The sequence below is a fragment of the Oppia nitens genome, unplaced genomic scaffold, assembly GCF_028296485.1.
Source record: "Oppia nitens isolate AA-2021 unplaced genomic scaffold, nextdenovo-longstitch-racon4-pilon3 scaffold15_pilon_pilon_pilon, whole genome shotgun sequence".
In the NCBI taxonomy this organism is placed as follows: domain Eukaryota; kingdom Metazoa; phylum Arthropoda; class Arachnida; order Sarcoptiformes; family Oppiidae; genus Oppia; species Oppia nitens.
Genome location: NW_026533194.1, coordinates 1,151,956 through 1,167,660, shown reverse-complemented (window position 1 = coordinate 1,167,660; position 15,705 = coordinate 1,151,956). Strand labels below are relative to the sequence as shown.

General features: G+C 33.7%; 2 protein-coding genes across 2 annotated transcripts; both read right to left on the bottom strand.

Moving 5' to 3' along the window:
* Nucleotides 1–1,873: 1,873 nt before the first annotated feature.
* Nucleotides 1,874–2,626, bottom strand: LOC128964949 (glutathione S-transferase-like). Its single transcript, XM_054311604.1, has 2 exons — nt 2,188–2,626; nt 1,874–2,088 (listed from the first exon to the last, which is right to left on the bottom strand). The coding sequence occupies exons 1-2, from the start codon at nt 2,624–2,626 to the stop codon at nt 1,874–1,876; spliced, it is 654 nt and encodes a 217-aa protein (XP_054167579.1).
* An 813-nt stretch (nt 2,627–3,439) lies between these two features.
* On the bottom strand, nt 3,440–5,071 carry LOC128964948 (zinc finger protein-like). Its single transcript, XM_054311603.1, has one exon. It carries the CDS (start codon nt 5,069–5,071, stop codon nt 3,440–3,442), a length of 1,632 nt encoding a protein of 543 aa, XP_054167578.1.
* Nucleotides 5,072–15,705: the final 10,634 nt, after the last annotated feature.

The window sequence follows — 15,705 nt, the reverse complement described above, 5'->3', positions numbered from 1 at the left end:
GCTGGCTTACAATTATTTATGGTCACAATTATTAACAAAAAAAAATTCATTATAAATTTTACAAATTATTTGCTAATTAATTTGAATAATAAGTTTTTTTATCTAACTTTTTTTATTAAACATTTTTTTCTAGATTACATTTTTAATCATTTCATTTAAATTTGAAATATGAAATTAGTGTTTATTTATTTTGTTTATAAAGTCCATGATTATGATTGCGTGCAATATAGCGTATAATTGCTAAACTTTGAGTCAATTTGACCGAACCGTCCAAATAATATGGCAAATTAGGAAAGTCTAGTCCAAACGTGAATTTGATGTCCAGCCACTCGGATCGGTCATTGTTTGGCCTAATATTGTATCGTTTGTCTAAATACTCGGTACCCGTTTAGGCCAACAATAGCCTAATGGGTTCGACATAGCCATGAAAATTCCAGTAGCCCAGTGTAGGTGCCATTTATTACAGGTGCTTATTTAGAGGACTGTTCAATACAACAATCAAAAGTGTTGATTGAAAATTGTTTGTAAAAAAATAAAATACTAATAAAAATTAATATTGTATTTTTGTTATAATAAGTAATAATTGTTATTTCATTTTATGAAAATTATTTTTTTTTTTGAATAAATTACAAATCTCTAATTAAATGTGATAGTTAAATTTATTGCTAAGTTGATATATGCTATGCAATGCTATAGCATTGACACACTATTGCAAAATTTATTTTTAAAAAATTCAATTAAAAATATAGTAGAAATTAATAGAGGTATAGAAAATCCAATATTATACTATTTAAAAAAAATATTAAATAAAAATAATGATACTATAATTATAAGTTTGTAATAACAATTAATTAATAAAATTATTTACTACTAGAATATATATATATATTTTAAATAATCAATTTTTTTAATACTTACCGTTTAGAATAGTCTATGTGTTTGTTTGGTGAGATAGGATTTTAAAAATATATAGTTAAAGAATTATTTTTAAAAAATATAAAACTTAAAATATTAAAATGTATTTTTTGTGATAAAAAGTTATCAATAGTACTGTAAAAAAAAAATAAAATAATAATTTTAATTATTAATAGGACTCTTTTTAGACTTTTATACTATAGTGTTAAACTTTTATACACTGTATTAAACATTTTATTTAATATATTTAATTATGTAATAATTTGTGATTTAAAAAAAATTAATATCTAAATTAATTAGTTAATTAATAAATTATAATTATTTTTAAAAAAAAATTATTACCTAGTTATTACAATAATTATACTATATTTGGCAATCCTAGTTATTAACTATTAATTACAAATTTTTACCCACTATTTATCAGTGACCTCAATATAAAAAAAAATATAAAAGATTAATTTTTTTTCTTAAATAGACTAAATTTATAAATACATTTAATGAATTTGTATAAATAATATTTTACATTATTATTATTATTTAATATATGTCATTTTATTTATTGATAACTTTTTTAAAGGAGGTGCTAAAGTTGTTGAGTCAAACAAAAACCCGAAACCGATAAATACAAAAGTTTCAAAAACTCGGAAATTTTTTTATATTTTATATATATTATGGTTTATTAAATAGATTTGGTTTTTTTTATTTATGCTGGTATAATGTTTAGACTCGTTTAGATAATAATAATAATAATAAATAATTATTTAATTCAATAAAAAAAACTGTTTTTAATTTTAAAGTTTATTTATTTATTTAACTTTAAGATATACAAGTTATAGGTTTTACTTTTAAAAAAACAAAACTAAATTTATCAGATAATACACACAAATAATAATTGGTACATGCTAGAACGTGGGGATGTACAGAGGGGGGGGGTACATGGAGGTATAGTTATCGTACACTATATGTCGACTGTATTACCCCATTGAGCAGATCTACCGAGAAATGGAACTTTGGGTTCATTTTCCCGATAGTTTTCAATTGAAGGAAACTCTAGTATTCGGGCGAAATAGTTCTTGAGATTGTCGTACTCGTCGATCACCGAATTGCCGGCCAATTTGCTAACCTTATCGATATAGTTGAATGCTATAAAATCTACATAGCTCATATTGTCACCTGGCAAGTATGGGAGGTGAGAGGAGGGGAGGTGGGGGTAGATATTATAAAAATTATTTCAAAATACTCTGACACCCCATACGGTCTTTTAATAAATACCTGCCAAAAATGGTCGATCATTGCCCAGAAATTTATCCAACAGTTGCAACTGTTGGGCCAATTGATTGCCAATATAGTTATCCTTTAGATTAGCAAACTCTGGATCGTAGCATAGCTTAGTTAAGGCGGCAATATAGTCGACCAATTGTTGCTCTACGAGCGCTATACGAACCCTTTCCTCCGGTGACTGTCCATCAAGATTGTTGATTCGGCCAATGAATCGCATAATAGTTACGCTTTGTGTCAGTTTGACACCATCATCATCGTCCAGATAGTAGGGCAGATTGGGAAAGTCCAGTCCAAGTGTATGTTTATCGTTGGACCAGTCGCTAGCACTGGTGTAGCGTTTGTCCTCATAGTCGGTGCCCGTGTAGGCCAACATTAGCCGTATTGGTTGAGCTCTTCCATGAATATTCCAGTAGCCGAGTACAGGTGCCATTTAAATATAGTAATAGTTACGCCCAGGTATATTATTTATTTTTTAAATATATTTAAATTAATTTTTTGTTGTTGTTCAATCTATTAATTTGTAAAATGTTTTTATTTAGTAATTATACTGTATATCAATATATGATAAATATTTTTTGACTACAATTTTATAATGCAAAACAATAATGAATCTAAATTTACATTGAATGCCACATATTATATATTAATATTTTATATTTAATGTAACTGTAATTTATATATTTATATTATACTATTTTATTAATACTGCTGTATATATATAAGACAAATAAATCGATTTTAATATTAATATGCTTAAATGATTTTAATATAATTATGTTTTTCTTATATAAATAAAATAATGTAATTTAGGTATTATTATAGTATTATTTGTATAAAAAAATATCGACCAGTTTTTTTTAATAATTTGAATATGTATCATAGTACTTGATGATACACATTTATTGATTATTATTTTTTGTTGATAAAAACTAAAATGACATTATTATTATAATTACATTTTTTTTATTAGTACAGTATAGTTTAAATTAATTGTATTGACAATTATTGTACAATATTTCATAATAATTATTATATATACATTACAGTATATTCGTTAAGGTTAATGTTATGTTTATTGTTATTTGTTTTTAGTTTTCAAACTTTGCAATTAATTTATAGATTTAAATAATAATACTAAACAATAAAAATAAACAACAGTTGATTAAAATCTACATAATATTACACATTATTGATAATATTATTTTTACAATTACCGATATATATACAGTAGTTTATTACATAATTACAATCGTGACACATATTTTTTATGTACACATTTTGTATGATTAACAATATTTCCATAACAAGTGGCCCGGTATTCACAACCCGGCCATTGGCATCCATAGGGCTTAACATTCAGATGATAGTTATAATGTATACTATACTCTCGTTTCGATCGAAATCGTTTGCCACAGTCGTGCCATTCGCAGACAAACCGTCGCTCACCGGTATGGCCAGTAGTGTGATAGTCGAGCAATACTTTTGAACGGCCCCTATAGTCACAGCCGGGCCAATGGCAGGGAAAGTCGTGAACGTATCGTTTTTTCGGTGTATACTTTATCTGATGAACGGCCATCTTGTGTTGGCGCCGGTGAAACACATTGCGAAACCATTCATCGCAGCCATGAATATCGCATTTGAATGTCTTGGCCAACGAATGCAGTATTCGTTTATGTTCATCGAGTGTACGCTCCGAATACAACACTTTGTCGCACTGTCCGCACGGATAGGTCTTACGGTTGGCCGAGTGAACTACGGAATGACATTTGAGCTGCCATTTAGTTATAAATCGTTTACCGCAATCGGGATGTTCGCAGACAAGCGGTGGCTGATCCGTCCTGTGCTGTAATCTTATGTGTTCAGTCAAGCGTTTCCGCCATCTGTACCATTTAGTACAGCCACTGTACGGACAATCGTATTTAGCTGTCGCACGAAACGCGTGCTGACGAAAATGGCGACATATGTGGCCAATTAGCGCAAACGATTTATCACAGTTTTCGTAATCACATTTGAACGGTCCGCTCAATCGGTGATAATAGTAACAGTGTTGGTAGACGGCCTTTCTAGTGGCAAACATTGACTGACAATCGGGTTGTTTCGGGCACATAAACTGGCCACTAGCGCTGTCCATTGTGTCGTTCTTTAGCAATGCTAACCAATTGACATCAGATTCATCAGTAATTCTTGTATTATCATTTGATTTTGTTGTTGTTGTTTCGCTTTCACAATGTTTTGTGTTGTGATCCTCCGATTCGGTCGCAAAACTGTGTCCACTATTATCATCATCTTTAGCATCGTTAGCACAACAATCGCTATCATCAGATATGTCATCACTTTGTGATAAATCTATTGAGACTTCTTTAGCGGTGGCGGCGGCAGTGGTCTTTGTGTCAATAATTTTGACATTAGATACTATCTGTATCGTCGACGTCGTCTTCAGATTGGGAACTGCTGTGATAGTAGTACTGGTTGTCGGACAAGTAGTTAGAGAAGTAGTTGTTTGACTCTTATTATTATTATTATTATTATTATTACCATCGATGATGTTTTTAAATGCTTGTCTAATGTCTTCATTTAAGTTAGTTTTCACGACATTTTCGACAGTAGTCTTCAAGTAGTTTTGTGTCATATTTTTTTTGAAATCCCTGACCATTAGTTTATCAACTGATTGCTGTAATCTTTGCCATTGTTTGTAATCTTTTGTTACGATAGTGTCTTCATATTTCTTGTGAACAAAATTCAAGTGATCTATCAATTCATTCAATAAATTCAAAGATTTGTTTGCAATAAACAATTCATTAATTAGTCTATTGTTTTCAACCAGTAGTTCATCAAACATATCGTCGACTTCGATGATGGCAACCATCATCACCATTGGATCAGTTTTTTTTGTGTTGGTGATCACTTTTTACTTTTTTATCATCATCATTTATCTATTTTTAAAAAAAATAATCATTTAATTATAATTTAACAAATTTATTAAACATTTTTTAAAAATAATTTGTTTAATGTTTTTTTTTTGAGAAAACACTTTTGTAAACATAAACACTATTTATTTTTTTTGAGGGATTTTTGTGATATTAAAAATTCATGCATTAATTTGACAATACATATACATGTATTACAGTCAGGGTTTTAAGAAAATAAATGCCTGCCCTGGCAATGCCCAAATAGATGCCATAAATGCCTGGCATTTTGGGCATCTATTTTATTTGCCTGCCAATTTAAATTGCTAAAAAGCAACTGAATTTATAAAAATAATGTAATTTAGTGTTTTAACGTGTTAATAAAATTTACAATTAATTTACTTATTTCCAATTATATTACCTTTTAATTAAAGGTATACAAAACAAAAATACAAGCAAATATATTATAAAAACAATGTCTTATAAATTAATTAATAATATAAAATTTAAACCACCTAAAAAATAGATGCCCAGGGCATGGCAGAGGCAGGGCAGGCATTTGGCAAAATTGGCATCTATTGTTTATGCCTGCCATTTTTAAAACCCTGATTACAGTACAGTAATAACCAGGGTTGGAAAAATACAAGGTTTTCAATTTTGGCTTTGTAAAATACAGTAAATTTTACAAAATTAGAATAAAATTTTACAATTATAGAAAAATTACATTAACAATGATAAAATATTAATTTTTCCAGAATTAAATTGAATAGATAATTTCAAATTTTTTCAAAATAAAAAAATAATTTTTACAAAATATGTGTTTGTTTGTGAATCTTAGTATTTTTGTTACTAGGTTGCGCTAAAAATTTTTTTGTAAGCCAAAATTGTCATGTAATTTATATTGTATTATACTGTATAATACGCTTTGTATTATACATACACTTTGTCTCTGCCAACACTGGTAATAACATTATACAGTATTAATAACTTTATTAATTGTATTAAATTAATAAATTTTTCTGAATATAATACTTGCTATTACTGTATTAACAATTAACTGTTTTTTTATAATTACATTTGATATGTAAATTAATTAAGTATAATAATTAATCAATTAATCTTTATAAAACTATATTAACTTTTTTTTATAAAAAAAGTATAAATTGTGTCTTTGTATGATAGAAAGTAACAGTTAATTAAAATAAAAATTATTACAGTATCTATATATTTAAAAGTAATTAAATATTTAAATTAATAATAAATAATATGGATAATTTTATTAATTATATTAATATTATAACTCTAATAATTACCGTATTAATCGTATTGATGCTCTTTGACTACATTTATAGGTTATATCTAGATTTGTCTATATCATATATAGCACTAGCATACCTGTCCCTGATTAACCTAACGGTGTTTAGTAAGAATTAAAAAATTGTTGACACCCTGAGAGCCAAATCAGTTAAAGATAAAACTTTTTTTTTTAGTATACATGATATTTAATCATAAAGTATATACAGTTTTAATTTACTTAAAAATCTATTGACACATCCACAACATTGCAAATAAAAATTAAACCTGTTGACTACTACTACTACTACTACCAGCCCCATCATTATCATCCCTGTCCCTGCGTCGACGTCTGCCTCGTGGCACTGCCCGCGACTCATCGACAGTGGCGCCGACAATACTGCCTTCACCTAAAAGATATCGGATACACTGATAGAGATACCAGAGTCCTACGATTCCATAGGTTAGGCTTAGAAATTCGCCCAGAGTTACTAGCGAACGACTCCAATCGGAATCACCAGTTGCCCAGTGATAGAGAGTCAACAGAGCTAACGGAAGTGAACTAATAAGCGGTGCCGTCGTTAGGAGCAGTTGGCGATTAAGCGGCAGATCTGTTCGGACGAGTCGATTGAAATGGTGTTGAGCTGACCTAACAAAACCCCAAAAGAAATAATCGCGAATCAGTTGTAGATTACTATAGGGTGTCAGACATATCTCGCATACAATACCGTCGCGAAACAGTTGACCATTCAATTCGCGCCGTGCAATGTGTCGGGACAGACATTCGGCACACATACCGGTCGTACAGTTACATATGAAATAGGGTACTATTGGTGCGTCAAAACATATTCGGCACTCGTTTGTATTGCCGCTGCCGATACCACCGCCGGTTTCCGGAATGTCTATTCTGGTGTCGGCTGGAAAATTAGGTCCCGATATAGGTTGTTGTCGAGATGAATCTGGTTGTGTTAGCGGATAAGTGTTTCGTGGTGGAAATCTCCGAAATTGAGGTCCTGGCGGTGATGATGAATATGCATCACCCAGAGACGGCATAGATGACCTTCTGGTAGCTGTGACCCTGGTTGGTCTCTGTGACCCCAAAGATAATGACCTCCGTAGAGTCCTATATTGTTGACCACTGCGATATCCCTGCGATGTTCTATTGTTACTGTTGTTTTGATTATCAGTACCGCTGCCGCCGCCCCCGTCGCCTAACTCATCATCCAATTCAATATAATCATCGCCTAATTTTTTGGTCATTGAAATTATCTAATCTAAACTTTAAACCTGATTTAAACTGCAAATAGTGGAAATTTGGCGCATACAGTATGTAGTGTTTGTCTTTTTTTAAATGAATTATTATTATGTTTTGATTAATTTTTAATTTTAATTGAAAAACCGGGAGAAAAAATTCATTTTTAAAATACTGGAAAGCAATGTAGTTGAATGGCATTACGCACTAAGCTGGGGATGGGGGCCTCCAGACAGTCCATACGAAGGCGATATATTTCACTGTAAATTAACTGATTATTTCCGTCATAATTTCCATATAAAGCACCGGCCATTTATTTATATACTGACACACCGAACCTGGCGTATCTGTATGTTAATGAGCGTCTGGGGAAACAATAAAATAATGAATAAAGTTATGAAAATTGGTTGTTAAAAAATTTTTTAAAAAAAATTTTGAAAAAATAATTAATAAAATATTTTTTTTAAATAAAAAGAGTTTGAATTTTTTTGAAAAAAAAATAAAAAGTTAACAATAGATAAAATCTGAAATGAACACCAATTAGAAAAAAAAGACTACAAGAGTTATCACAAACACCAGACAACAACATATTCGTTGACCACAAGAATATCATTTGGGAATACAATGGCTGAACCACATCAACAACAACAACAACCAGAAGTGGCGGTTCTGCCAAACGAACAACAGATTACAACCATTTGGAATGCGATTACACCTATTCTTACGGAACCAGTAGTCAGTGTACGGGAACATGCGGACAATGGTCAGGGAAATCCATGGCTCAATATGGGACATCAAGGGCAACAACAGTTGGCAATTGCCGGAACTAGTTATCCAGTAAATATCATTGATCATGGCGGCAGAAGAAGCGTCCGATTAGGCGATGGCTACAGAGTCGGCGTCCGACAAGTCGATTACGACAATAACGGTCAACAACATTGGTATCCGGTTGAGTGCTTTTACTTACAAACTGGTTATATAGCAATGTTCTCATACGGCATACATAGTTTTAGTGGACCACAGGCACAGATAGAGATCACTGAGGAAGGTCTGTATCTGTCAGTCATAGACGAGCCGACAGCAGTAGAGCTACGCAACCAAAGTGTAAGCCGTGATAACCAAAAGTCACTCGTCTACAGATTGGTCTGGTCTGCCCATAAAATCGCAATATTGGCTTTCCGTTTGTTTCAATGGTGTAATGGCAACGATGTCAACGATGAAACTGCCAACAATTTCAGAAGACATGTCTATAAATTTGGAAATCAATTTATGGTACAAATTGCTAGAGCTGTGAGATCAGACAAAATCTACAAGAATTCTATCGTTTACAGAGAAGACATGAATTATTTGCCGCTAAATAACCCATTGGATCCATTCAGGCAACCGCTTCTTCCAGAAGATGTCGAACAGACACCAGAGATTGACATTCAGAATGTCCAACAATTGATGGACAGAATCAATGAGTATATCGTTAGAGTAAACGCTAGTCAACTGTTTACCCGAAACTGGGGACAGACTTTCAATGATATGGCCAATCAACAGACATCGATGCCCATTGAAGATCTAGCGATGGGTCAAGTGGTCAATCATACGATTCGTCTGACAAATCAACAGGAATTCATTGTCTCTTATCAGCCATATATTGTTCCACAACATCGAATCAGATTTATTGTTCAGTCGCAAGTGTTTACAGAAATACCAAATAATGAATTATTTATAGCACAAGTCCCCGATTGGCCGTCATTGGTCGTCAAGCGTAACGCAAACTACCCGTTACATAGTCACGGTCTGGCCGGCAGCTATTACAACGATCCCATTCAAGGAGGTAACAATGGATTTCAAGTGATGACTATCAACTTTCCCGACGTTGTTGGACTCAATGGGCGCCGAATTTATTTTATGAACCGCGAGATGGCTATGGAATTGAGAGGTCTGTTTGAATTGGATCAAGTGATTGGACAATACCATCAATGGTTCAATGAATTCATTCAACGTTCCCGTGAGCTCTGCGATCTGCGCCTATGGTATCGTTTGGCCGGTCATTTAGGAGCCGAACCCCAATTGCTGCCAAATATTCAGCTCTGCGCCCAACGATTGTTTGCAATACCCGCACCACTGTTCGGAAAATATCAGATTATCCATCGTCTCGAACAGGTATGGAATTTCGGTTTACTCGTTCCCAATGAACAACAACAGGAACACAAACTTCAACTAATGAATTCACATATCAGGATTTATACGGCGGAAAAACATAAAAAGAGAGTTTATACAAAAACAGGTTCGGAAGGCACAGGAGGGGGGAACGGGAAAATCGAAAAAACTAAAACAATAGTAATTGTAAAACACAAGTAAAACAGTGCAATCAAATAAAATAATTATTCAATCAATTGAAAAGTAATTTAAATATAAAAGAAATTTTTAAGGTATTAACATATTTTTAAAATTTTCTACGGGTTGTCTATAATCTACATTTGTTCCGAAATGAATTAAAAAAATTTTTTTTTGATTTATTTTTTAGTTTAATTGAAAAATCGGGGGAAAATCTATTTTATTGTAATTGTATTTGAAGCGATGTGTGGCATTACGCACTAAGCTGGAGGGGGGTCTCCAGACAGTCCATTACGAGGGTAGTGTATTTCACTGTAAACTAACTGATTATTTCCGTCATAATTTCCATTCAAAGCATCGGCCATTTATTTATATGCTGACACACCGAACCTGGCGTATCTGTATGTTAATCTGGGGAAACAATAAAATTGTTAAAAGTTATGAAAATTGATTGTTAAAAGAAATTAATAAAATATTTTTTTTTTAAATAAAAAGAGTGAAATTTTTTGAAAAAAATAAAAAGTTAAACAATAGATTAAATCTGAAATTAACAATAATTAGAAAAAAAAGACTACAAGAGTTATCACAAACACCAGACAACAACATATTCGTTRAACACAAGAATATCATTTGAGAATWCAATGGCTGAACCACATCAACAACAACAACAACAACAAGTGGTGGCATTTATGCCAAACGAACAACAGATTACAACCATTTGGAATGCCATAACACCTATCCTTACTGAACCGGTAGTAGGCGTACGGGAACATGCGGTCAATGGTCAGGGAAATCCATGGATCAATATGAGACAAGAAGGGCTGCAACGGTTGGCAATCGCTGGAATTAGTAATCGCATAACTGTTCTCAGTCATGGCAACACAAAAAGAGCACAATTAGGCAATAATTACAGAGTCCGCACCCGACCTGTCGATTACGACAATAATAGTCAACGAGTGTGGCATCCGGTTGATACATCAGGTTCTACATTAGCACAGTTTTTGGGTCTGTTCTCATACGGCATACATAGCTTCACTGGACCACAGGCACAGCTAGAGATCGCTGAAGACGGTTGGTATCTGTCAGTCATAGACGTGCCGACAGCAGTAGAGTTACGCAACCAATGTGTAAGCCGTGGTAACCAAAAGTCACTCGTCTACAGATTGGTCTGGTCTGCCCATAAAATTGCAATATTGGCTTTCCGTTTGTTTCAATGGTGTAATGGCAACGATGTCAACGATGAAACTGCCAACAATTTCAGACGACATATCTATAAATTTGGAAATCAATTTATGGTACAAATTGGTAGAGCTATGAGATCAGACAAAATCTACAAGATTTCTATCGTTCACAGAGAAGACATGAATTATTTGCCGCTAAATAATCCTTTGGATCCATTCAGGCAACCGCTTCTTCCCGAAGATGTCGAACAGGCACCAGATATTGACATTYAGAATGTCCAACAATTGATGGACAGAATCAATGAGTATATCGATAGAGTCAACGGTAGTCAACTGTTTACCCGAAACTGGGGACAGACTTTCAACGAKATGGCCAGTCAACAGACATCGATGCCCATTGAAGATGTAGAAGAAGAAGAAGAAGAAGAAGAAGAAAAAGAACCAGCGATGGGTCAAGTGGTCAAWCATATGATACGYCTGACAAATCAACAGGAATTCAATGTATCGTATGAGCCATATATTGTTCCACAACATAGAATCAGATTTGTTGTTCGCTCGGAAGTGTTTACAGAAATAGTTAAAAGTGAATTATATTTAGCACAAGTCCCCGATTGGCCGTCATTGGTCGTCGAGCGACACTTAAACTTCCCGCTACATAGTCACGGTCTGGCCGGCAGCTATTACAACGATCCCGTCCTAAGCGGCAACAATGGATTTCAAGTGATGACAATCAACTTTCCCGACGTTGTTGGACTCAATGAGCGCCGACTTTATTTTGTGAACCGAGCGAAGGCTATGGAATTGAGAGGTCTGTTTGAATTGGAACAAGTGGTTCAACAATACCATCAATGGTTCAATGAATTCATTCAACGTTCCCGTGAGCTCTGCGATCTGCGTCTATGGTATCGTTTGGCCGGTCATTTAGGAGCCGAACCAGAATTGCTGCCAAACATTCAGCTCTGCGCCCAACGACTGTTTGCAATACCCGCACCACTGTTCAGAAATTATCAGATTATCCATCGTCTCGAACAGGTATGGAATTTCGGTTTACTCGTTCCCAATGAACAACAACAGGAACAGATGGTTCAACTAATGAAAACACATATCTGTATTTATTCGGCAGAAAAACATAAAAAGAGAGTTAATGCAAAAATAGGTTCGGGAGGGGCAGGAAGGGCGGGAACGTCGGGAAAATCGAAAAAACTAAAAAAATAGTAATTGTAAAACACAAGTAAAACAGTGCAATCAAATAAAGTAATTATTCAATAAATTTAAAAGTAATTTCAATAAAAAATTAAATTTTTAAGGTATAAACATATTTTTAAAATTATTTATTTATATAAACACTATATAAGTGACTACAGTATACAGTATACAGTATAAGACATAGTGTTAGTCGTGAGTTAGGGTTTATTTTTAATACGATTGAAGTTATAGTATAGTCTTTTGAATTGGTGTTGAGCTGACCTAACAAAACCCCAAAAGAAATAAACGCGAATCAGTTGTAGATTACTATAGGGTGTCAGACATATCTCGCAAACCATACCCTCGCGAAACAGTTAACCATTCAAATCGCGCCGTGAATGTGTCGGGATAGACACTCGGCACACATACCGGTCGTACAGTTACATATAAAGTAGGGTACTATTGGTGCGTCAAAACATATTCGGCACTCGTTTGTATTGCCGCTGCCAACACCACCGCCGGCTTCCGGAATGTCTATTCTGATGTCGGCTGGAAAATTAGGTCCCGATATAGGTTGTTGTCGAGATGAATCTGGTTGTGTTAGCGGATAATGGTTTCGTGGAGGAAATCTTCGAAATTATGTTGGCGGTGATGATGAATATACCCAGGGATGGCATTGATGACCTTCTGGTAGCTGTGACCCTGGTTGGTCTCTGTGACCCCAAAGATAATAGACCTCCAAAGAGTTTTATATTGTTGGCCACTGCGATATCCCTGAGATGTTCTATTGTTACTGTTGTTTTGATTATCAGTACCGCCGCCTAACTCATCATCCAATTCAATATAATCATCGCCTGATTTTTTGGTCATTGAAATTATCTAATCTAAACTTTAAACCTGATTTAAACTGCAAATAGTGGAGATTTTGCGCACACAGTATGTAGTGTTTGTCTTTTTTTTAAATGAATTATTATTATGTTTTGATTAAATTTTTATTTTAATTGAAAAACCGTGAGAAAAAAATCATTTTTATTATACTAGAAAGCAATGTACTTGAATGGCATTACGCACTAAGCTGGGGATGGGGAGACCTGCAGACAGTCCATACGAGGGCGATATATTGGCAACGCTTACCTTAGAGGGCTTCGTTTTTTATATTGTTTGCGCGTGCATTACAACACAGTATTAAATGTATTAATAATACTATTTGCACGTGAAATCACTCGATTGTATTCACATTAGAAATAAAATATATATATATAAATCATAATTTGTATCCACACCACCCCTACTTAACACACTACTATCTAACCCACCCACCCCAACACCACTTCCTAACCTCCCACACCCTACCCCACTCACCCCCCAAACTAACCTAAATATAAAGATAAGTTTAATGCTTTTATATTACACTTTAAAAACAATATAAAAAACGAAGCCCTCTAAGGTAAGTAATGCCGATATATTTCACTGTAAATTAACTGATTATTTTCGTCATAATTTCCATACAAAGCACCGGCCATTTATTTATATGCTGACACACCGAACCTGGTTAATGAGCGTCTGGGGAAACAATAAAATTGTTAAAAATTGATTGTTAAAAGAAATTTAATTTTTTTATGAAAAAATAATTAATAAAAAAAAATTTTTTAAACAAAGAAAGTTTGAAATTTTTTGAAAAAAATAAAAAGTTAAACAATAGATTAAATATGAAATGAACACCAATTAGAAGACAAACAAAAAGACTACAAGAGTTATCACAAATACCAGACAATTACATTCATTGACCACAAGAATATCATTTAGGAATACAATGGCTGAACCACATCATCAACAACAACAACAACAACAACAACCAGAAGTGGCGCTTTTGCCAAACGAAGAACAGATTACAACCATTTGGAATGCGATTACACCTATTCTTACGGAACCAGTAGTAGGCGTACGGGAACATGCGGCCGATGGTCAGGGAAATCCATGGATCAATATGGGACAATATCAACAACAGTTAGCAATTGCTGGAACTGCTTATCCAATAAATGTCAACGTGCTTGGCAATTCAAGAAGCGTAATATTAGGCAATGGTTACAGAGTCCGTGACCAACCTGTCGATTACGACAATAATGGTCAACGATATATGGCATCCGGTTGATGCTTAAGTCTTACAAAATAACTATATGCTTTTTTCTCATACGGCATACATAATATACACCACAGGCACAGCTAGAGATCAATCAATGCCGAACGGTCAGTATTCTATTCAATGTCTATAAAATGTACAAATTAGTACGTTTACATTATTATTAGGTTGGTAACCAAAAGTATTATACCCTACATATTGGTTGGCACTGCGATTAAATTTCTATATATTTATACGGTAAATCATTTATTTCGCGCGTATATATAACTATGTATACGATGCAACTAACAATTTCAGAAACATGAATCTATAATTTTATTTTTTGATTTATTTTTTAGTTTACGACAAATTGGTAGAGCTGATGATTTTATTGTAATGGAAAATCTATTTGAATGGCATTACGGTAAGCTGTCGTTCCAGTTACAGTCCATTACGATTGGTAGTGTATTTCACTGTAAACTAATGATTATTTTGTCATAATTTCCATAGGTCTTGTACCGGCCATTTATTTAGATGTGATACACACGATATTGACATTCAGTATGTCAATGTTTTGCGTCACACACTGGGGAAACATTGAAATTGTTAATAAGTTTGAAAATGTGATTGTTAAAAGAAATTAATAAATGATATGGCCAATCAAAACATCGAAATTGAAGAACAATCTATTTTTGACGTCCAGAAACAAAAAGTGGAACGATGAGATTAAATCTCAAATCAACATGTCAATTAGAAGACAAAAAATGAATACAAGAAATTATCACAAACATTTTATGTCGAGAACAACAACATATTCGTTCTGTACACAAGAATATCATTTGGGAATACAATGGCTGAACCACATCAAGGGAACAACAACAACATTGAAGTGGGTTCGTCAAACGAACAACAGATTACAACCATTCCCGCGATACACCTATTCTTACTGAACCGGTAGTAGGCGTACGGGAACATGCGGTCCAATGGTCAGGGAAATCCATGGATCAATATGAGACATCAACGGCAGCAACGTTGTCGGTATCGCTGGAATGAGTTTATCGCATAACTGTTGTTTCATAAACACAGATGGCTTAGGCATGGAATCCGAGGTCCTGTGATTACGACAATAATGGTCAACAAGTACCATCCGGTTGAATACATCAGGTTCAACGTTAGCACGTTTTTGAGTCTGTTCTCATGCGTCTATACATCGTTCACTGGCCACAGGCACATTAGAGAACACTG